Here is a 25,461-nt window from a genome sequence, read left to right on the forward strand (position 1 = left end):
ACACAAATAAAAATAATAAGTACAAACGGTTAACACACAAGTATAACTTCGTATTTTGCATCTAAGCTGACATACAACACGTTTCCTTTATTACTTCGCTACTACCTACTAACTACTTTTCTCTAGTAAGTCTCATGAGAGAGAGGCGTTGCAGGCCGTTCGGCTAAACTGCGCATGCGTGGTCATCACGTCATGACACTAACCAAGAGATATATTTCTGTTTTATCCTGATATATTTTTGTGTGTTTAGAAAATTTTACCACAGTCGAAATGACGTGCTAATGAAAGTATTCTTTTCCATTTGGAAGTATGAAGTTGGTAATTTATTTTATGCATGCTGGTATGTAAAGGAAAATGTTTTTTTTAATTAATCTTAAATACGATAATAGTCCTAAAATACTTCTTACATCTTTCTTAGTCCGGGGAACTTCTAAATTCTGTATGGCTTCAACTTTTTCTGGGTCAGGTTTGTGTGAACCGGAACCAACTACGTGTCCTAGAAATTTGATTTTATGCTTTGCAAAGTCACACTTATTGAAATTAACCGTGAAATTTGCCTTTTCTAGCGTACTTAAGACTTTGTTAAGATGTTCCAGATGTGTATTCCAGTCATCAGAAAATATAATCACGTCATCAATATAAGAATCGGCGTAGTCTTTATGTTCGGCGAGAAGTTTGTTCATAGTTCTCTGAAAAGTTGCGGCGGCATTCTTTAATCCAAAGGGTAAAACTATAAAGGCATATTGTCCTCTGTGGGTCACAAACAACGTCAAAGTTTGGCACTCGGGCTTCAGTCGTATCTGCCAGTACCCTTTAAGAAGATCAATCAGAGTGATGTATTTGGACTTTGACACCTGGTAAATTAGGTCTACAGTGTTTTTCATCGGGAAGGCATCGGTTTCCGTCTGTGAGTTCAGGTATCGATAGTCCACACGTAATCTAATAGTTCCGTCTTTTTTGGATACACAAACTACCGGATGTGCATATTCACTCTCCGACTCAACAATTTGCCCTAGCTGCAATAGCTCATCTATTTGTCGATCAACTTCATTTCTTAGAACTTCAGGTATTCGATACGGTTTCTGCTTTCTTGGCATACTTGCAGGTTTCAGTTTGATGCTGTGTTCTCCCACATTGGTGATTTTCGGAATACCACTTCTTAGGTTCTTATGCCTTCTTAAAATTTCCATAAGTTCTTTCTTCTTATGCGGTTCAAGGTGTGTAAAATCACATTCCTCATTAGAATAGTGTTCTTTTGCTTTCCATGGAACAATTCTTGGAACGTTTTCAACTTCGCCGAAATCAATATCTGTATCATATATCACACCGACATTATTCACAGCGGTATTGAACTCTCGTATCTTGTTTGCGTGAACGTGCTTCGATGAATTGTCAGGCATTTGTACTATGTAACTATAATCAGTATGCTTTTTGATGATCGTAGCAGGTCCCGTCCATCTGGCATAAACTTTGTTTTGGCTATCAGGGATTAAAACTATAACCCTGTCACCTTCCTTGAATTCTTTATGACGAGTCTTTCGGTTACGGTAGAATGCATAAGCTTGTTGCTTTCCAACATCTGTAAGTCCTGCGTATTCAGCAGCTTTTTCCAATTTCGTCTTCAAATCATTCAGATAACCGGTAACTGAACTTAACTGTCCATGAGGAACAGTAGTTTCATTAGTCCATGACGATTTCAAAATAGACAACAGGCCATTAGGACGTCTTCCATAAAGCATTTGGAACGGACTAACACCAGTCGTAGCATTAGGAACTTCATGGTAAGCCCAAAGTAAATACGGTAGATGTTTCTCCCAATCTTTCGAATGTTCTCTAACGGTATGATGTATCATTCCCTTTAAAACAGCATTAAATCTTTCTACCAGGCCATTGAACTTGGATGATAAGGAGTCGAGAACCTTGGGGACGATCCGATCCTTTTCAAAAACTCTTGGGTCAACGAAGCAGTAAAATTAGTTCCTTGATCTGAAGCAACAATTTGAGGAATTCCTGTGCGTGAAAAGATTTGCAACAATGCATCCCATGTTGCTTTGGCATTCAAATTCTTCAATGGCACCGCTTCGGGCCACCTTGTACATTGATCAACAGCACACAGAACATATTTGTAACCTCTACAGCTTGGCTCTACAGGTCCTAGGATATCCACATTAATTACCTGGAATGGTTCTTTAGGACGTGTTACTGGCGTAATCGGAACTTCATCAAAGGGACGCTTTTTCGCTTGAAGTTGACAAGAAGTACAAGCACTGCAGTATTCATTTACATCTTTCTTGATTTCTGGCCAATAGAACGAACATCTCAAACGTTCGGCTGTCTTCTTGGTTCGCAGGTGACTTCCCCATAAGCTAGAATGAGCTAAGTCCAAAATTTGTTTTCTTCTTTCTTTAGGAACGACTAACTGGTAAACTCTTTCTCCTAGAACTTTATCTTTATGATACAAAAAGTTATCAATAACAATAAAGTTATTACTTCCGTTCTTAACATTTTGCCAGCATGTTTTTAAAGATGGGTCATTCATTTGTTGCACTCGAAACAGTTCTGAATCCGAAACACATTGATCGTGTCCCGTGCTACCTTTGGAATCATCCTTACCTGTATCTTCATATACAAGCGCACAACATTCTATTATCTTCTTAACAGTTTCATTACATTTTTCATTAATTAGGTTTTCCCTATCATGGTTAAGTATTTCGTCAAAATTTTCAGTTTCGTGAAAAGGCATTTCACTGAAACTATCAGTAGCAATGTTCACATTTTTACATTCAAAATTAAACTTTCTTTTATCATCTCCCCTTAACTCATTAAAAGCACTTAACGACAAGAGTAAATCATTACATAACTTATCCACCATTGCACATGTTATAAAAATAGGTGACATAAATTTATCATTTTCAGAATATATTGCTAAAGGTAGGTTAATGAGAGGAGCTTTTAAAGCTTGCCTGAAAGCTGACGTGAGGATAACACTTCCATGTGGCGTACGGTATTTTTCTGGTACAATGTCGGTTTTGACAACGGTTAATTACGTGCCTGTATCTGCTACTGCATTAATTAATTTACCATCACATATAAGTTTAACGGTTGGCAAGTCATCTATTAATTCTTTAACCTCTTGATTCACAGTAAAATATTTAGAAGAAATCTTTGCAGTTACGGCATTAGAATTATTCTTAATTTCTTCTATAGCAACCCTTTCCTTATCTTCATGCAACAATATATTATGATACTTAGAATTACATTTTGAACATTTTGATTGAGAAGGGCAATTTTTTATTCTACAATTCCTTTCGAAACAAAGAAAGCACCGATTAGAAGCGCTTAAACTCTCTTTCCTTTCTTCTGGAGACATAACGCATTTTTCCGAAGCATGATTTTCGCTTTCGCAAAATAAGCAAGGGAAAGTTTGAACAACTGCAATTTTGCTTACATTAGGGGAATAGCTGGCGCCAAATTTGTTGGCATTGAATGAATTCCGAGTGTGGAAGTTGTTTCGCTTTTCATTTGGTTGTGAATGCCTTCCAAGAGAATTAGCGTGACTCTTAGAATAAAATAAATTTAATGAAGTTCATTCGCGACTTTCAATTTCCCGTTTTAGAAATTTCATGAGGTTGTCGACATTAAAAGTTTCCTCATCTGCGTTTTGACGAGCAAAATCAAGCGTTATATCCTGAGGTATGCATTTCATTAACAATGGGTATAGTAACTTTCCATACGATTCGGTCTTGACCCCTATCGAATTTAGTGACCTTACTTGTACGTTGCAGGTATCATATAATTCCCTCAAAAAATTAATGTCATTAGAACTTCGGACAGGCCGTAAATTTAAAAGTTCATGCATGTAAGAATTAATAAGGAGATCTTTTCGACCATACCTCTCCTTGAGAATTTTAAAAGCTTCGTCGTAGTTTTCTGGAGATAAAGAAAAGCCTTCTATTGTTTTTAAAGCTGCACCGCCTAACAGGCTAAGCAAGTAATTAAACTTATCTACTTTAGATAGTTTTTCGTTTTGATTTATTGCCGTGTCAAAAGAATTGTAAAATGTCTGCCACATTTCAGCATTCCCATAAAATTTATCAATCATAATCTTTGGCAATTTAACATTATAATCAGAACTTTTATCGACACGAGAAATAGATAAATTGTTACTATCATTAGAAGAACCGTTAGAAACTAGCGAATTATTGCTATTTCTTTTTTTTTTCAATAATTTTGTGCCTCTAAAGCTCCATTTCGCAATTTTTTCTTCGTATTCCAAGGCACTTTCGATTTCGGTTTCAATGTCATTAACATCAGTCAAAGTTTTAATTTTTTCGTCTAACGCTTTCAAAGAAATAGCTTTTACTTTTAAAATTTCCAGTGATTTTTCAAGGTCTTCAAGGTTACCTGCTGCAATTAATGATTCAATAGCATTTGTTACTTTAGTAATGGCTGAACGAATAACTTTCCGTTCTTTCTTAGATTTCGTTAGCTCTTCAGCCATTTTTGTAACCTTGAATTCCACTTTACCACAAAATAAATTCAACAAATTTCTTACCTTTCTGAAGACTCACGCATTTATCCGTGAACTTTGCAGAATGACGTATCCTCATGTTCTGACACCACTGTCATATCCTTCTTTTTCTTGAGCGTGTAGATTCTGGATATGTATTTAATTCCTACCGTAGGTGTATCGTATTGTGTGCGTTGCATAAAACAGCCATTTTAATGGCACAAAATTTTATTAACACACAAATAAAAATAATAAGTACGAACGTTTAACACACAAGTATAACTTCGTATTTTGCATCTAAGCTGACATACAACACGTTTCCTTTATTACTTCGCTACTACCTACTAACTACTTTTCTCTAGTAAGTCTCATGAGAGAGAGGCGTTGCAGGCCGTTCGGCTAAACTGCGCATGCGTGGTCATCACGTCATGACACTAACCAAGAGATATATTTCTGTTTTATCCTGATATATTTTTGTGTGTTTAGAAAATTTTACCACAGTCGAAATGACGTGCTAATGAAAGTATTCTTTTCCATTTGGAAGTATGAAGTTGGTAATTTATTTTATGCATGCTGGTATGTAAAGGAAAATGTTTTTTTAAATTAATCTTATAGGAGCAAACAACGCTAATTTGCATTAAGACTACAAAATTGTGCCCTCTGCTTTTTGCCATTTTAATGTGGCTATCGACAAAATTTGCTGTAAAAATAGGATTGAAAAAAATTACTTTAGTTGCAGCAGTTAGGTTTAAAAATAACAGTAGAAGTTTCATTTTCAATAGCTGCCAACTTCCCCGTTTTTTTATTTTTAGGCTTTACTAAAAGTGTTTTCCAGCAATAAAATTAAATTGTGCAAATAAAATTTGTGCAGTTTAAGGTCCATCATTGAATTAATGAAGCTTAAATTGTGCAAATTTTATTCTCTCATCCCTAGAAATCTTCAGCATAATTTTTTGTATGAAATTTGATTTGATGTGAATTGTCTTAATCTACTGCAGACATTTATTGAACTTTATATGAAGGTTCACACAAATGTTTAATCAGTTAATATTTGTATTTAATTTTGTATTAATCAATATATATAGAGTCATTAGGTCGATTTTGGAAGATGAAACATGATAAATTTGCAGTACCTTTACCGTGATTCGATCTCTTAACCGTCCAAATTGCTTGCTAGATGTGCTCATGAAAGGCCAGGGGTCTTTCTTGGCTGTTTGGACCTAGGCATCAGATCCTGGTAGAAGTGAATTATTCCTCCATCATATTTTATTTTGTGCCTTTGTAGAGCAAGTTTTGATTTCTTAGAGACCAGGGACTTGCTAAAAATGCACCTTGCTGGGATTTGAATTCAGTACCTCCTAATTACTGTTGGGATGTGCCTCTAATTACAAAAGCACTTAGTAAGCAGGAAGAAAATATCTAGCAAATATATCGTACCAGGGATAAATAGAAAGGGCTAGCTCATTTCTTTGTTCGACTCCTCGCCAACGCGAGCCTAATGGGGGGACTTGACAGGCAGTAATCTGACGTCACTGTGATGCCACCTGTTCTGATTTCCCGCGTTTAAAACTGCAGTTTCATTCAGCTGCAAGACGATTTTCTAGAGGTTACATATTACAAATTAATTTTAATCATATATATATCTGTTTTCTAATAATGTATATATTTAAAATAATTTATATATATGTAATTTTAGTCAGTTTTTCTTTTAAATTCTATATTGTAAAGTATCGTTTACTTAATATGGCTTTTCGCGCTGTAGTAACATGCTGTAGCACTTACAAAAGTACGAAAGGATGAGCTATTTTATTTCATGGGACCAAAGGATCCAAATGAGATTTTGCTTTTGACAAAAGAATGGATACACAAATGTCAAAGACAAGATTCTATTAATGTGAAGAGCTGAAAAATCTGCAGCGAATATTTTCTATGCAGTGTTTATGAAGATGATATAAAAAATCGCTTGTTTGGATAGCCACAAAAAGAAACTGTTGAAATGGAATGCTGTGCCAAAAGTAAATTATGATGACAATAATAAATCAAATTTTAATGATTTTGAAATAAAACTCACAAATGAAAATGTAGATATTCCTGAATACCCTAAGTTTAAGGATAAACAAAAATGCATTGATAATTTGAAGAACAAAATAATATCCTTAGAAAATTGTATTAAAGTATTGAAAAATAGAGAAAAGAAAAATTTTAGAATGTTTGTTCAGCGGCAAAGAAGGTGTACGACATCTAGACAGAAATTGGTATCAGAAATTAAAATCTCAAAATAGCAAAATTTTAGGGGGAGGGGAAGCACAAATCGGAGAATTTGGAAAAATGTCTAAAGCCTATTTTTATAAAGATGCAGATTAATGTATTACTGAAAAGGAAGGAAAAAATCAGGTGGACTAGTGAAGATATTTCACGTTGCATTGTCATAAGAGCTCTGTCATCTTAAAGCTATGATTTTTGGAAAGAAAAAAAAATTAAGAAAAAAATTGGAATATCTTTACCTAGTATTAGCAAATTAAAGAAATGGTGCGCTAAATTTTAGTGTAGTCCGAGAATTCAAAGAGATGTTCTTACTCTAAAGAAGGAAAGAGGCGAATATTTGTATTCTGTAGAAAAAATATGCGTTCTCAGTTTCGACGAAATGCATATAGATTGAAAATTCTGGAACAAGTTCTCAGTTCTTTTCAAAATGTGCAGTTTGTTTTAACCAGAGGTCTCATTTCGCGCTCTGCCTCTAATTACTGAGAAACCACGTTTTAGATAAAGGATTTGTTTTAGAAGATGGAACTGTTTTAAATTTTGGTATTATTAAAGAGGTTTTAAATAGAGATTGAGAAAAAATCAAATGTGTCACAAACTAAAACCGAATTATTTAATGGTCAAGGGAAACAAGAGACAAAAGGTCGCTCCAGAGAAAACATTATTTTCAAAAAGTACCGCAAAAGGTATACTCCACCCCACAGGAATTCAAAAAACATCTGACTTCTATGAGTTAATCGATAATATCTTCGGTATTATGAATAGTACCAACAAGAATAACAAGTATTTAACAAACTAATTTTGTTAAGTACTTGTTAAAGTTATTTTTATTGTATCCTTTGTAACTAATTATTGATTAGATTTTGTGCTAGATTAGCATTCTAGATAAAATATAATAGTGTAAAACATCAAAGGAATTGGCGTAAAAAGAACTGCTTCCTTTACTCATGCTTTTGAAAAATTAAATAACTGTATTAGGTACTCTGAGTAAAGCTATTTTGTCAAAATTAAGGTAACAATCTTGCATACATTTATTTAATTGTAATATAGATGAAGGTATGAATTACAAAATTATTTTAAAAATATATATTATTATATTGAATCGGAAGAAAAATATGCTAATGTAAAATTTACAATTAGGCAAAAAAATCAAACTTAGATTAGCAGAAATTTTGCCATATATGTCATATATGTTTAAAACTATGTCAGTGTAAAATTGTTTTTTGAGTAAATTTAAATAGCTGCTATTATAGTTATCTTAGAAGCAGTATAAAAATTCTCACAGTTAACATGCAGATAAAGAAATGATTAGAAATAAACGTGCATTAAATAAAAAAAACCTGCAAATAAAAATAAAAAAAACCCACGGAACTTTATGTTAAAAGAGTAGCACATTTTATCTATTATTTTAAAATTGAGTAAGTATTATTAATTTTTTTAATGGTTCAGTCTAAAATGCATAAAGCAGTAACATTGTCTCTTCCAAATTATAGCTGTCTTTCACACACAGCTCATTTTAAACGCTGGTTCAAAAACGCTAATTTCCAAGCTATGAATTGCATCTGCGCGCTCAGTGTCATCATGACTACGTCATCACTTCTCCCTTTCTGCTTCAGGGGGAAAAGCTCTATGAGCTAGCCCTTCTCTTCTAAGTCCTGATATCGTACATTGCTAAAATTGTCAACATAATAGTATCTACATAAATTATTAGTTTTATTTTTACTGTTTTTAAAGTGCTTTGCTAAATTGAAGCTTTCCTTCCCTACTCACTATTTTCTCAGTATAAAATTGTTATCACAAAATGGAGCCAAAGAATATAAAAGTTAGACATACATTTCATGTCGGAATCATAGCACAAATAGTTGTATAAACTGAATTATGCATCAGAAAGGAAATTTAAATCAATCCTCAGTCTCTCTAAAATGTGTTATTGCACATCGTTAAAACCGTCCGGAAACTCCTGGTTTTTGTCAGGTGAATCTCCCAGCTTTTTATATTTCAAGGTCGGCAGCTATGCATTTTACTTTATACAGTCAAAAGTCGTTAATCCGGAATCGTCAGGACTTAGGCGATTCCGGATTATCGATTTTTCCGGATTATAGATCATCAGTTTAAATCTGGTAAGATGGCATGCAGAAATTATAAAATAAAAAATATGAAACCGTAATTTATGAAATAAAGAACAATTATGATCTAAAGGGTATCAAAATTTACAAAAAAAAAAAAAGCTTAATATTTATTTGTTTACTTTATTAAACATTTCTTTCAATGTAAGTTGTTTTGTTTTTTATGTGATAATACATTCTCTTTAATTCTATAAACAGACATAACTTCTTGTTCAGTTACAAAGTTCCACTGTTCAAGTCCTATAATTGCTGTGTCGAGAATACCGACTAATTTGTCAATCGAAATTTTTTCGTTTTCAATAACCTCTGTCACTTTCTTCACTATCGGAAGCGAATTATAATGACGAGGAATTTGATTTAAATCATATCAAAGACGAAGTACATCGAGATGAAATAATACATTTAGTAAGGAATTATAAGCCAAATAAAATAAAAACATCTGCCCTGAAGATAAGGATAGTGTTGACAGATCAACTTCCAATTCATTGCGCGCCGCCGCGTTAAAGATAAACAAAGTTTAGATAAACAAACGTTAAAGTTTAGATAAACGAAGGATGTGCCTCTATCCATTTTTTGCAGCAATTCCACTTCTTGTTTGATGGACATCGAAATATGCTTTCGCTTTTTAGATCCTTTGGCAGCTTCAGAATCGGAAATTCTTTTTGACATAATCGAAAGTTCAAGCTTACTTTTATAAAATTACTCTAACGGTCTGCAAAAAATAATAAGCCAGATCCAATTAGAAGATTAAGAACAACACAATCTGCAACATTAACTGAAATAGATAATTAGGTAATTTTAGCTTAGCTTATACCGTCCATTATACATTAAAAAACGTACTTTCCACACGCGCACACTCATATTTGCAGCCGTAAAGGTCTTACGCACATGCGTCAAAGTGACGCATGCGCAGAAAGTTTTTAGCTTTGAGGTCCGGATTATAGATCATTCTGGATTATGGGTGTCCGAATTAACGACTTTTGACTGTATTAATATTGGCATCAAAAGATAGGAATTTTCACTAGTGCTTTCAAATTTAGTACTGTAAAAAAACAAGCTGTAGTGCATTTTTAGTAGGAATAGGTAAATTACATCTCATCTGTTTAGTATACAATATAGAGCAGCATATACACTGCCCTCCAAAAGTTAAGGAACTACATGCTTTTTGTGTCTGATTTGAGAATGAAGCAACATAGAAACCAGAAATTTAGAAGACATGTTCACTAAACAGTTCTTAAATGAATGCGACATGGAATGTTTCTAAAGTTCAAAACAAACATGAATTACAACAAAAAATTGCACTCTTGGAAGAGAAATCCAGTCTTGGAGAAACAGTATATCACAGTTTTTGACAAAAAATGGGGTGGCAACATTACAGAAATGGGTTCTGATAAGGAATGTGTCTACCCCTAGCTGCAATACATTGACGGCAGTGACATTCCATGCTGTCAATTAAATTGTTGGTCAGTGAAATGGGAAGCAATGTCCAGACGCAGAGTAATCCTTGTTCAGGCTCATCAAACGACCTTGAAGGAGAACTTAAAGCAGCAACCTGTCTCCCAAGGTAATCTCAAAGATCCTCTATTGGATTCAGGTCTGGGGATTGAGCTGGCCATTCCATCCACTCCATACTGTGACCCTCAAGATAATTCTTCAGCAACCCAAGCTTGGTGCGGAAACGCATTGTCGTCAGAAGAAATCCAGGACCAGTAGTAGGGGCATATTGGCAGACATATTGATCAAGGATCTTATCTATATCTCACACCGGTCAAAGTTCCGCCATGGAACACATGCAGGTCAGTGTGACCACCACCGGGAGAGATCCCAGTCCAAACCATTATTCCACCACCTCTATAACTGTTTCTTTCCACAATGTGGGATTGATTGTATCTGGTGCATTGTTCCCTTCAGATCAGCTGATGACCTGAATCACTCTCTGTGAACCAGGACTCATCTGTGAAGAGAACAGATGCCCATTGTTGACTAGTCCAGGAGACGTGTTGCCTTGCCCAACATAAACGGCCACCTCTTGTCCTTGGGTCAAGGGTATACAAACAACTGGTCATCTTGCATGCAGACCTGTATTGTGCAGGTCTCTGCACACTGTAGTAGCTGATATTCTTGTTCCTGTTGCCACTAAATGATCTGCCATGAGCTGAGGAACAGTAATGTTACTCGTCCTTTGGGCCGATAGAGCTAAATAATGGTCTCTCGCAGGTGTTGTAACTCCAGGTCTGTCTGGAACATGTCTTCTAGACATGGAATCCTCAGATTCAAACTGATTCCATAGTCAGTGGACAACACTACGAGAGACAATGAGAAGTCTAGCAGCATCAGCTTGTAACACCCATCCATTAGATCGCCTGCCACCTCAACAAATCGGGCAAGTGATTTCTCCTGGATATTGTCAATGAAATTACTAATAACAATTGAAGATCAACACTCATGAACAAAACTTATAATATTTGCCTTTTTTCTCTAACTCCTATATAAGTATTCCTTTCTATAAAATAAAAGTTGTAGGTATTGTTTTTGCATACTTTTTCTTAAATTTTGTTATTATCATGCATGTAAACTGTGAATTTAAATATTACTGACTTTTTTTTCAATGCGAGCCTTCAAAAACATGCTGTTCCTTAACTTTTGGAGGGCAGTGTATTTTGTAATGCAGAAAGTGATTTCTTTGTCAAAGGTGATGCAGCCAAGCCAAGCAGCAGAATTTTGGAGTTCTTAGACTGTACTTGGTTGCCAAACATATATAGTGCTGGCTGCTATTTTTTGTACATTGCTTTATTTGTATTTTTTTGTTAGTCAAACCTTGAAATTATTTTTGATCCTGTTCTGTAGAGTCAATATTCTTGAAATTTTAATGACAGATACGTAGAGTTATTTTAAAAATTCAATATATATCTGTTGTTTTGTTTAATATAGAAGTTTTTTCCCCACATCCTTTCTCGAACTGATCAAACTAATTATCATAAAATTTTTCGTACTTAAGTATTAATGCAACCTCCTCAGTACAATTTGGCGATTTTTTACAGAAGGTAAAAGTTACTTATCGAGTACTGCTCAGTAGTTTTCAGCTCTTTTTGTTTTAGAAAGATTCTCAGACTATTGATATTTATCGTAAGTCGGTAAACAATAAAGTGTATTTATTATCTGTGAAAAGAAAACACACTTTAGCAACATAAAATACAAATTTGAACTATTAATAAAGGTTATATGACACATTAAAAAAGGTAAAACATTTTTCTTCAAATCTTTCTGTAATTTTTTGCACTTTTCTCTTGAAGTACGCAGTGATCTATTTTCACTTAAAAAGAACATCAGAGAGTTGCGGAGACTCGGCATCGTACAATCCTTTAACAGTGGATGTCTAAAAAATGCATTTCCTTGTTGTTCCCCTAAGAAAAATTTCAGCAAAATTCTGTATTCTTGCAGATATTGTTTCGCAGTTTCTTCCATTGCTGGCAAATTCTACAAGCTCATATTTTAGAATGCAAAAAATATCACGATTTGTATATAAAAATCGTTGAAACTGCAAATACAACAAAAAAGAACAAACAAAAATGGCAGTGTTGCTTGATTAAAAGGAATGTTATAATGCATGTTTCTGGAAGAGTGGTTATGTGCATAGTTGCTAGAGTTTGGTGATTTCTACTAAGATAATTCCATTAATATACAAGTACATCTTTGTCCCTTCAGTTAGTTAGAAAAATAAACATCTACATGGCATTTACATGTATTCCAGAATTGGCACGTATCCAGATTTCAGCAGTTTTTCAGAAATCATTCCATTTATATATATATATATATATATATATATATATATGTAATGATATTTTTAAATCAATTTATTAAATTAAATTCTATTAATATTGCTTAATAACGTGTTAGCGATTCTCTACCTAAATTGCATCCCTGTTCCTAAATTTTGGCGAAATCCTTTCTTTACTATAAAATATATTAACCTGTTGGCGCCCACCAAATCGCCAAACTCATAAATCTGTCATATTACATAAAGTACTTAAGAACACTCCTGATGAGAAGATAGCGTCACCTCGTGATTTCAATTAATATCGCTGATTGGAGGAGCTTCGTGACGTACACATATGTATAAATTAGGCTTCTGCTCGAGGTACAGGGAGAACGCTTGTGAGATGGATGCTAAAATAAACCTACCACTTTATATTCCAAAATTTGTCTCATTCCTGTTGCCCCGGCTGCACAAAACAAATAATGTCTGAGAAATTACATTTCAGAAAGCCGGCAGGATACCACTTTCAAAGGGATTATCTAAAAAAGAAAATACCCCAAGGATTATACGGATAAAATGTTACGCACTTTAGATGAATTTGCCGCTGTGCAACTTCTATGTTTCTACATTTTTCGGTAGGCGTTCTTGCTTCAAGAGAATCATCCTTCTGTTACCTGTATTCTGGTATTCTGCAGATTATTTTACGTCCAGAGAAGCATCCTTCTGCCCCCTGTGATGTGTGATTTGTGTTTCCATCGAAAGTTCGTCGTTCATCAAATGTGCTCTTACCGTTGACCTACTTTTGAGGATGGAAATCTTTCCCTACGTCTACGCCGTTCTGTGTTGCTCTCGAGAGCTTTGTGCTTGTGTGGTGATTGATCGTGTTTTGCGAAAATCTAAACAAGAGTGCACAAAAATGTGTATTTTCGTGTCGGTTTCATCACTCGTATTCTCGTCACAATAAGTCAAACAGAAGCAATTAGTAAAAAGATTGGTGATGCAAATGATATTATTACTATTGAGTTATAATTACTGATTTAATAATAGTGTTTTTATTTTGAAAATTTTAAAAAGTATTATTTTGTTATAAATGTTTTTTAAATTTGGTATTTAAAGGATGTATTTTGGTTTTAATATTGTTTTGGGAAAATTTAAAGAGTATTATTTTTGAGTTAGTTTTATTTATGAAAGTATTATTAGTTTTATTTATGAAAGTATTATTAGTTTTATTTATGAAAGTATTATTAGTTTTATTTATAAAGTATTATTAGTTTTATTTATAAAGTATTATTAGTTTTATTTATGAAAGTATTATTAAAAGAATAATGGCTAATGAAAACCTCTCTGATCCTGATGATTCATTAAGGGCAGCTAGCGCTGAACTTGAAACAAGTATAATTAATTCCCTTTGACGCGCAGAATGATATGGATATAAATTCATGGCTTGAGTACTTTAACAAAACTCATTTAGATAAAGATGAAACGTGGAAGCTTAATAATGTAGCTCGATATCTAAAAGGTAATGCACTTAGCGTATATGTCAAAAACTGCCATAAAATTACTAAATATGTGGAATTAGTCCAAATAGGAAAATTTTTTCGACCCCACTTTAACTACGTTTGGTGATTTTGCCAATTACAAGTACAATCATAAAGAGGACATAACGCAATATTTTCGCAAAAAATTAGATATTGGTAAAAAATTAAATCTAACTCATGAAATGATCTTGGAGGGTCTGACGGATGGCCTTCCTACAGAATTAAAATCCTTAATGACGATCAACGCACCCTCTGACCCCATCTCTTGGCTTACTCATGTCCATAAGCTTATTAAGATTAGCGAAAATCAACAAATCAAAAGTGCACCTCCCAGATTTGTTACTCTGATTGCGAACAGTCCCCAAGATTACAATCAATTTAATAAAAGTAGAATTTCAGCTACTGTGAGACAAGATTCTCCTAGACCCAACAATTTCCAACGTTTTCAGAGACCAAGTAATTTTTATAATCGGTTCAGTGGTCCAGGATTTACAAGCCATCATAATTATAATTCTCAAAATAGATTGCCATTGCCACCTAGTCCCTGTAGACTTTGCACCCGTAACGGAATCCCAAATGCTTTTCACTGGTTTCAGGTTTGTCCTTTCAGAAGGGAGAGATCTGATACACCTAATGTTACGCCCCTTGCAATAGAACCAACCCCAGAAACCCCTCACAGTAGTTGACTATTAAAGGTGTCGGGATATTTGCCCAATAAGAAACGTCTAGAGTGTGTTGTAGACAGTGGTGCCACCATATCAATAATTTCTTCCAAAACAGCTAGACAATTACGTTTAAAAGTACAAAGAGTTAGATCATTTTCAGTAACCCAAACTAAAGGAAAAATAATCTTCAACAAAATATGTTGTATAAAAATGAAAATTGGACGGATTAGTAAACAAATTACCTTGTTTGTTCTTGATAATAATTTGAATTATGTAATTTTAGGACTTTACGAATGCAAATTATTTGAGTTGAGTATTGATTGTACTAATTTAAAAATTAAACAGAGAGCTATTGTACTTAATGACGACTGCCATTTTGACAGCCGACCCATATCTCTACACCTCCAACTTCAAGGTGGTACAACAAATGTTTATCCATGTGTTAATAATAATAATGATGATGATGATGTAAGAAATTTTCCAACCTGTAAATCTCGGACTACAAATCCAAAGGAATTAGTTTCTCAGTCTAACATTTATGTGAAAAATGCTGTTTCTAATACTGTCGATAACAAAGGGTATAACTTGGAAAAATTGTTAAATGATTATTCATCTGTGTTTTCTAAAAATAAGTATGATGTAGGAAAAATTAATATTGAACCTCAACGAATTAATTTAAATTCTGATTTGCCTGTATCATTAAGACCTTATAGAACATCCCCTATGGAAGAAGAGGAAATTAAGACCCAAATTGATCAATTATTACAAGCAGGTATAATTAAAGAAAGTTGTAGCCCATATTCATCCCCCGTGACTTTAGTACTTAAACGTGAGGAAGGTAAGAAAACTAGATTATGTATAGATTATCGAAAATTGAATTCCCTGGCTAAAACAGATGCAAACCCTCTTCCTCGCATTGACACTTTGTTAGACAAATTAAGTAAAGCAAAAGTATTTTCTACAATTGATTTGAGATCTGGTTTCTGGCATATCCCGATTCACCCTGCAGATACTGATAAATTAGCTTTTTGCACGAATTTTGGATTATTCGAATGGTTAAGACTCCCTTTTGGTTTCAAAAATGCTCCTGCAATTTTTAACAGAACAATTAGACGAATATTAACAAAAAATAAAATTAATTTCGCTTGCAGTTACTTTGATGATATAATCGTTTACTCTTCCTCTGAGAAGGAACATTTAGAACATTTAAAAATTTTATTTGAGGTGTTTAAAGAGGAGCATATTAAATTGAATCGAAACAAATGTGTGTTCGCCCGAGATCAGATCACATTTCTTGGCTATGAAATAAAAAATGGTAGAATAATTCCCGATAACCATAATATAGAAGTTATTAAGAAACTTAAAAACCCCAGTAACACCAAAGAGTTACAAAGAGTTTTGGGAAGTGTGAATGTGTATCATAGATTCATTCCGAATTATGCAACTATTAGAGCTCCATTAAACAGACTCTTGAAAAAAGATGTCAAGTGGGAATGGGATGACCAATGTCAAAAAGCTTTCGACAAAATGAAAAGAATACTGATTTCCAAACCTGTTTTACAATTGTATGATTCCAGTAGGCCATGTCATATTTTTGTTGACGCTTCTCAAACTGCTGTTGGAGCTGTTTTGAAACAACCAGATGAAAATGATGTCCTTCACCCTGTATCATGTCATTCCCGAACTTTAAGAAATTATGAGAAAAATTATACGATTACTGAGTTAGAATGTTTGGCCATAGTAGATGCCCTAGACAAATTCTATTACTATCTGCATGGACAAAAATTTGTTATACATACGGACCATGCGGCCCTCGTTTGGCTCAAAAATGTTAAAAATTTAAAAGGTAGACTCTTCCGTTGGTCACTCAAACTAAGTATGTTCAATTATGAAGTAAATTATCAGAAGGGCTCTACCAATATTGAAGCTGACATGCTTTCTAGACATCCTGTTTCACAGCACCTCCAACATTATGTACATTTACTTGATAGAAATGAAATAATCCAACAACAAAAAACTGATAATGTCTGCGGAAAAAATTACCAAGAGATAAATGATATGATGGTAATTAAGAAAAAGAATTTTTATAAAATTGTAGTACCTAAATCTTTAAGATTAAAATTGTTGAATAAAACCCATGAAAATTTTGGTCACCCGGGAGTTCAAATTATGCTTAACTTAATCACCTCTCAATATTATTGGCCTCATATTAGCGAAGATATCAGAAATTTTGTTAAACATTGTCATACTTGTCAACTTAATAAAAAGAAAAAACAGAAAAAATTTGGTCTTATGCAAGACGTACCCCCAACCGACAAACCTTTCGAATGTCTCTCTATTGACACTGTGGGAGGATTTAATTATTATAATTCTACAAAAAAATATTTGCATATAGTTATTGACCATGCAACAAGATATGTCTGGGCTTTTCCCTCTAAAAGTGTAACTTCAGAAACCTATGCCAATTGTCTAAAACAAATATTTCAAGTACAAGTCCCCGAAAAAATTCTGAGTGACAGGAATGCAGCCTTCACTTCCTCTAGATTCAAAAAATTTCTTAAAAAGCATAATGTTAAACAACTTTTAACTTCATCTCACCATCCCCAGACAAATGGTAAAGTAGAAAGAGTAAATCAATCAATAGTAAGTCGACTAAAATGTAAAGTAAATTCTTCTTCTAAAAAAGTACCGTGGACTAAAGTGCTAGAGCAAGTTGTTATCGAATATAACAACTCCCCTCATACGGTAACTAAGTTCACCCCAGCATACTTACTATTTGGTAACCTCCCTTTTGAATCTCCAATTGATCAAAATAAATACCCTTCCTTAAATGAAGCAAGGGCTTTAACAAAGAAAAGAACTATCGAATACCACCGAAAGAATAAAACTAGATATGACATCAGATTTGTAGAATCTAAATTTCAACCTGGAGATTTTGTCCTTTACGAGGAATTTGAATACCCAAATACTAGAAAATTGACTTCACCCTATTCAGGCCCTTATCGGATTATGAATAAATTATCTGAAGTTAATTATGAAATCGACAGGGAAAATTTTCACACGAAGAAACCAACTGAGATTGTACATGCGTCAAAATTAAGGTTCTATTATCCACCCGAGAACTTTAAATTACATCATGAATAAATCAAAATTTATAAATCAATAAACTATTCATAACCCTTCTTTTAGTTTTCATCCTGTTGTCCCCCTTAATAGTTGATTTATCTCTCAGTGTCTGAAAAGTTTGTCTCCCTTTTCTTTTACTGGGCTCCTTCAAACTTGAGTTTCAGGTTCAATGCACTTTCCGTGTGGGAAACACTCAATTGAGGCTATACTACAAGTAGAGTACTATACCCTCACATTTCCTTGAGCTCATGTTTTCCTATGTTTGTGTTATAAATTGTAGTAACAGTTGAAAAAGTTAAATTTCAGTTGTTGAAATTTCTGAATTTCATTTTATGTTTCTGCAGCATCGTATACAAAAAACTGGTATGGATGTTGGAAGTTAAATTTTGTTTTGTTATCATTAATAAGAGAAAAATAGAGTGACAAAATATGTTAAAAACCTAGCAAAATGTGTATTTTCAACAAGAGTATAAGAGCTCTAGTATCGTGACATAAAAACTCAAATGTTTTCAGTGCCAATGCTGATCCATAATTCTAGCGCTAATTAAATGATCCGGAGATCTCCAAAGACCAGTAAAAGATTGAAGATGAGCCTGAATGACAACTCTAATGATTGTACGGACTCATACACAAACTGTGAATGGCATGCCCTAAGATATAAACTTACAAATTCAGTTACTTCCTATATTTCCTATTGCCGCGAAGCTAACCAGCAATATGTTATTAGTGCTTTATTTGTTCTGCACTTAGTTACTATATTATAATTTCATTAATCATTTATTCTATTTTATATACTGTATTCAAATATTTTATGTCATATTTTATGTAAACATTTTGTGTGCCTTGAGATAAATCCAATCAGTTTTCCTACTCACTTAATTTCCTAATAACTAAATTTTCTGCTCTCACTATCTGGACTGTCTTGGGTCGACGGCCGCGACTGCAAGCCTTTTCAGATGGGGGGGATAATCTGTAATGATATTTTTAAATCAATTTATTAAATTAAATTCTATTAATATTGCTTAATAACGTGTTAGCGATTCTCTACCTAAATTGCATCCCTGTTCCTAAATTTTCGCGAAATCCTTTCTTTAGTATAAAATATATTAACCTGTTGGCGCCCGCCAAATCGCCAAACTCATAAATCTGTCATATTACATAAAGTACTTAAGAACACTCCTGATGAGAAGATAGCGTCACCTCGTGATTTCAATTAATATCGCTGATTGGAGGAGCTTCGTGACGTACACATATGTATAAATTGGGCTTCTGCTCGAGGTACGGGGAGAACGCTTGTGAGATGGATGCTAAAATAAACCTACCACTTTATATTCCAAAATTTGTCTCATTCCTGTTGCCCCGGCTGCACAAAACAAATAATGTCTGAGAAATTACATTTCATATATATATATATATATAAAACTGTATAACTTATGTGTAGATTTCGTTGCTATATAAGATTAACAAATGTGCTGTTTTGAATTAGGATAAAGAGAGGAGGAAGAAGGAAAAATGAAACAGAATATACAGCGAAAAATTATTGCAATTTTAATTGTTAAAAAAATAATAGTTAAGTATAAGTTACACATTTTATAATATAAACATTTAGAAGAATATGTAAATAGAAATAATTATTTTATTTAAATTACATAAAATACCTTCTTATATGTAAATCATGTATATTTCATATAAACTTATAAAGTATTTCTCCCGCCTACTTAGCATGCCTTTGTGGTATGGTGGTCTGCACGCACCTTCAAAATACCTAATGTCTCTACAAACTTACTGAATATTAGCTAATGTACGTAAATATCTAATTTTATCGTCGATTTCATCATAGTTTCTTACATGATTCGCGATTACCAAGTGCAAGTTTTCATATTTTCTTTTCTTTTCTTTTCTTTTTTTTTTTTTTAGTTCAGTATGCCTTGTATTTACAATAGCTAGTAATAAACATTGACAGGCTAAATCTTTTTTTCAGACCTAAAGACTTTTTTTCATACTAGGATGGCTATAATTAAATAATGAATTTAGTACCTTATGAAAGCTTTCCTAATAATTTGTTATTTTAGGAGATTTTTCGAACGCTGCTTCATGATGATTCCGCACTTCGATTGGAAGCAGTAGTTTTCTAAAACTTTTTTGACTGCATTATTTTTGACTTCATCATTTACATTGAAACATCAATTTCTATAGATCAAAAGTATGCAAAAATAGAGTAAATAAAAAACAAAAATAAACTATTGGCAGTTACAGGGAAAAAATGTCGTATAGGGGGCAGTGGTATAAAATATTACAGTACATGCAAAATTTTACTATAGTTTTCATTCTTTTATATACTGCCTCTGAAAAAATACATTACAAAGTCCATAATACGGACTCGTCGGGAAATAAAGAGCAATTATGAATTTACAAAAAAAGCTTAATATTTATTTGTTTACTTTATTAAACATTTCTTTCAATGCAAGTTGTTTAAGTTGCTTTGTTTTTTTGTGCTAATACTTTCTCTTTAATTCTGTCTTCTATAAACAGACATAACTTCTTGTTCAGTTACAAAGTTCCACTGTTGAAATCCTGTAATTGCTGTGTCGAGAATACCGACTAACTTGTCAATCGAAATTTTTTCGTTTTCAATAATCTCTCTGTCACTTTCATCACTATCGGAAGCTCGCATGTGTAAACACTTTACTGGGTTTACGTGCAAGTGTAGTGGACTCGCACATTAAACGTGCATATGTAAGTGTGTGGCTTTAAGGTCCAGATTATAGATCATTCTGGAAAATAGACGTCCTGATTACGGACTTTGTACTGTATGAGCGTTTGTCCAGTATTTTTTCAAATGATCAAAAAATTTTTCTTTAAAAAATTCGAGTAGGTGTGGGATGTTCAAATCGATTAATTATTGATTGATTAATGTTAGAATATTTCTACGTATTTTATTGATTAATTATTGATTGATTAATGTTAGGATATTTCTACATATTTTATTTATCAGTGGGCTTATTTCCATGCGAGCTTTTTTCTGTGTGAGCATATTTCTAAGTGAGCATTTTTCCATGTGAGTATTTTTCTAGGTGGGCATATTTCTGTGTGGGCTTTTTTCCTGTGAGCATTATTCCTGTGGGCTTTTTTTCTTGTGGGTTTTTTCCTTGGAACCCTTTCTAACCTGCTGAATTTATATTGTTATTCAGATGCTGATTATGCAAGTAATAGGGATGACCACGTGTCTATGGGAGGATTTATATTATATTTAAATGAAGTAGTGGTAATCTGGAAAACTGTTAAACAAAAATATGTAAGTTTATCAACCATGGAAGTGGAGTATATCGCCTTATCGGAGGCAGCGAAGGAATTAATGTGGACGAAAAATGTCTTACAAGATGCAATTTTAAAGTTTAATTTAAGAGAATGCAAACTATTTTGTGATAACAAGTCTGCCATTGATTTTTCTAGATTGCCAATAGAAAATCACCGAACTAAGCACATAAATGTAAAATATCACTTCATTAGAAGACTAGTAAATGATGGAGTGTTTGACATTGAATTTATCACCAGTAAATTAAATACTGCGGACTTATTTACAAAAGCAGCAACTGCTGTTAATTTAAGGAAGTTTTGTTTAGATGTTTTTTGTGTTTAAAGACAATAAGTGTTTTCGTATAATAGAATTGAACTATGAACCTCTGTAATTCTGTGTAAGTTTTGTTTTTGTATTTGCATGAGTAAAAGAGGGCCGTTTGTTGGCTTTAGTTTTCCTTATGGAAATTTTGGTCGGAGGTCAATCGGCGGTAAGCTAACGTGGTTGCCGCTGATTGGCCGATGACGTCCAGATCTGCGGGTTGGCTGAGTATTATATATATGTACGCTGGTATCGGCGAATGTGTGTATTATGAGTTAGCATTATGCTAGTTTTCTTTCTCTCAAATGGTTTTAAATGTAAAGGCTACAGTGTTAACTTATTTTAATTTACAGAATAAAGCATGAATTTTATTTAGATTAATCTTAGGTTTATTTAAGGGAAGCAAAATATGCTTTGCCTTTATCGCCACTGCTAACAGTAATTAGACAGGTGCTTATTTTTTTCTTAAAATGTGCTTGAAAAGTGCTTATTTTTTTAAACTAAAATGTGACTACGAACCCTGTGGGAGCTTAACAAAATTTGAAAAAACAATAGAAGATGTACTACAGAAATGACATGTTAGCCTTCATTAGCTTCAGTTCTTTAAATTTTGTATCATTTAAAATCTGCCATTGTTAGTAGTGCCACAATTTTATTTTTAGTCACATATGACAAGAATGTTGGAGTTTATAAAAATTATGTTTTATTATGGTGATATACTTATTTTTTAACAGTTTAGAAGTTTTATGCATGTTATTTATTTCTTTTGTAGCATTAAATTTTTCATACTTTTCCTTTAGCTAAGTGCCGTGATCCTAAATGTGCTCTAAAGCACCAAATGTAATTATCATGGGTAGCTGTGCAGTGATGTTGGCAGCAAAGTAGGAATTAATAAGTAGGATCAATCAACACCAATCAAAAAATTTTCTCTTACAAGATTTTTCTGCTGCTTAAGCTAATGGATTGGCAACTGCTGGATATGAATACTTGCAGTCATCAGAAAATGAAAAACTGCAATCATATAATATAATTAATATGCATGATGCCAAATTTGTGCAATTGTCTGAAGTTTTTTAAGTGAAAACTTTTAAGTTTAGTTAAGTTTTAAAAATTTTGCCATCCTTAAATTATCAAGCTCAGTGCTTCACTAAAATCCAAAAATTTTGTCGCCCTTGAATTTTGCTGCTGGGCATGACAGTATCGGTTGAACTGTCTTTGGCACCAGCCCTGCTGTTATTACACATATCATTGCAAATTACTGTTGTTATAGGCTTGGCAATTCTGGTGACTTATCTTCCAACTTTGGTTACTGCTTTAAACAGGAAATACGGAATGGTCATTCTTTTCATCAAGTTTTATGTATCTTTAGGGATGCCACCGTCTACTAGATTTTATACTAACACTTATGTTTGGCATTAAGTGGAGCTCCATGAACAGAAAATTACCAGTTCTCTCAATACTTCTGTAAACTTTTATAATACTTATGTTTCTTATGAAAATAATTTTCTTTCCCACTTTTCCATGTACAAAATGGGCATATTGCTGGTAATAATCTGTAAAAGGATCAGTAATCCTTAATAATATTAAGAATATCAACAACAGACTTGGATGCTAGTTGCATCAATGTATATATAGTAATGAAGTGTGGACTTTAAAAAGTTACATTTATGAGCCTTCATGTATTAGTACATAGGACAGAATTTTTGCTAGCTGTAAATTTTTAGCTTTCCGTAGGTAAAAGTTCCTGAATCTCCTTTCTTCTTGCTGTCTGGGACATTTGAGAGGGGGGGGAAGTCATCTTTTACCCCCATTTCTGATTTTTCACATCTGAAGACTGTTGGAAGCATCGTGTAATTTTATTTGGTTATCCTCTTAAAATCAAGTTTCACCAGGAACAGCCTATTTGCTGGTTATTGATATTGTTAGTCGTGAAGTTACATCATTTTATAATGTTATATGTCAATATTACTATGTAAGAACTACTAGGGTACATTATTAGTTACTAGAACAGTTTTTATAGTGTAGGAACATGTCATCTCTTACTTCCTAGTGTCTCCGCTCTTTGATATCAGCATTCAGATTGGAATTTGGAGGATGAACCTTACAAGAAGGTTGTCTTCACATGGATTTAAATATATACAACCCATAAATTAACAAATATTCAGAGAGAATCTGAGAGTTGGCCCTAGATTTACAAATGCAGTTTTAACCCCTCAACATTATTTTGCATTTGTAGCCAACCTGCGTGGGTTTGACTGTCAAGGGGCACAGGTGTGTGGTGTGGTAATAATTAACAGATTTACATGTACAGTTAACTATGATCCTAACCTTGAGATGGGCCCACCAGCGGCCGAGCGGTAACGTCATTGAACACTGGTAATTCGGTCCGAGGTTTGAATCCCACGAACGGGCTGGCTGCTTGGGTGTTTTCATGGTTTTTCCCATGTGTAACGTGTATACGAGCCAGTTTCTCTTAAAAAGTCCTCCATGAAGGCATCCCTCCCTTAAGGCAGATAACCCTCGAGTGCTTTGCCGTAATCTAATAAACCAAACCAAACCTTACCTTGAGATGACCACTGGGCTGCAGAAACTAACCAACAAAATTAACTCTCTCACTCTACAACTGTAACTGGGAAAATTTCTGTAAACTGTTGACTGGGAAAATATGTGTTTTACAGTCTAATGTAGCTAAGAACAAATATACGGGTTTTAAGAAAGTATTATATGAGCAAAAATACTAAAACTAAGCAGTTTGAATAAATGAACATATTTATTTCATATAGTTCTAAGAAAACATAATAATTGTATGTACATGCTGCATGTAGCAAAATTGATTCTTCTCTGTTCTGAACTGAAATTGTAAAGAATTATATGCTGTGTTGTGCCATATTTCTTTCACTGAAAAAATGTATGCATCACTTTTAAGTCTACATTTCATGTAACTACAGCTTGTAAAAAGTAAATACACTCAATGTATATTTTTATACTGACCTGTATAATTATGCAGAATTGCTACAAAATTTTGTTAATTTTTTCCAGCCAATAGTCTGTATGAAGCTCTTGACTTTCATCAAAAAGAAAATCTTCGGCTTAGAGTAAGTAAAGCTAATCTTGAGCAAGATGTTATTGAGCTTCAGAAGAATCCTGATTCTAGGTAAGTATTTTTGAGAACTTGCGCCTACCTCAACTACTAACTATTTAATTCTGGCTTAAGGTAAACAAAATATCTATTAGTATGAGATTGAATTTCTGAACATATTCAAGAAATGCAATTTATTATACTACCCTACATTGAAAATGCAGTACCAAGAAGGAGTAGTCTGAAAATTATGCAAATTTCACGGTAGATGCATGTCACCGAGTTATATGAAGGTGCAGAAGGTTCGATTTTCGTGTCTTTTTTTTTTTTCTGCTAGGGAAATCATCCCAGAAAATTTGTTCTTGTCTCAGAGGATGCATGTAATAGCAATTGATATTGAAGCAAATGACAATTTTCACATGAATTTTTCGAATCATATACAGTAAAAAAGTTACCTCCATAAACATTTATTATGCTTATTACTAGTCTTTTCTGGTAATATTTGTCATGAAATGGCTAGGCGACATCTGCAGTAAAGGTGCCAACTGGTATCAGACATTCCAAAATAAGACTCAATTTTACCATGTGCAAATGCTGCAGGAATGCACAAATGTAAACATTTAGTAATCAGAAAAAGTACATAACCTCAGCCATTAGATAAAGCAAAGATTTTTCTACTCGCACCTTAAGTGCATGTTGGTCTGTTGGATTATTTGATAGATAATCGCTTACAAACGTAAATTTACCGAATATGAAAAAGAGATGGAACGTTTGAAAAC

The 25,461-nt window shown here is 33.5% G+C and overlaps 1 protein-coding gene across 5 annotated transcripts in view; it reads left to right on the forward strand.

The window, feature by feature from the left end:
- Positions 1–25,461, forward strand: part of LOC118191561 (autophagy-related protein 16-1-like) — a 237,963-nt gene that overhangs the window by 16,387 nt on the left and 196,115 nt on the right. For all 5 annotated transcript variants that reach the window (XR_015038466.1, XM_085807477.1, XM_085807479.1 and 2 more), the window contains exon 2: positions 24,643–24,757. Coding sequence is in view for 4 of the 5 variants with exons in the window: in XM_085807477.1 (XP_085663603.1) it covers positions 24,643–24,757 (115 nt within the window). In the remaining variant the exon portion in view is untranslated. The remainder of the gene's footprint in view (positions 1–24,642; positions 24,758–25,461) is intronic.

The sequence above is a fragment of the Stegodyphus dumicola genome, chromosome X1 (genome assembly GCF_044657685.1).
Source record: "Stegodyphus dumicola isolate Sdum_Otavi_A_Nest chromosome X1, ASM4465768v1".
NCBI classification, from domain to species: Eukaryota; Metazoa; Arthropoda; class Arachnida; order Araneae; family Eresidae; genus Stegodyphus; species Stegodyphus dumicola.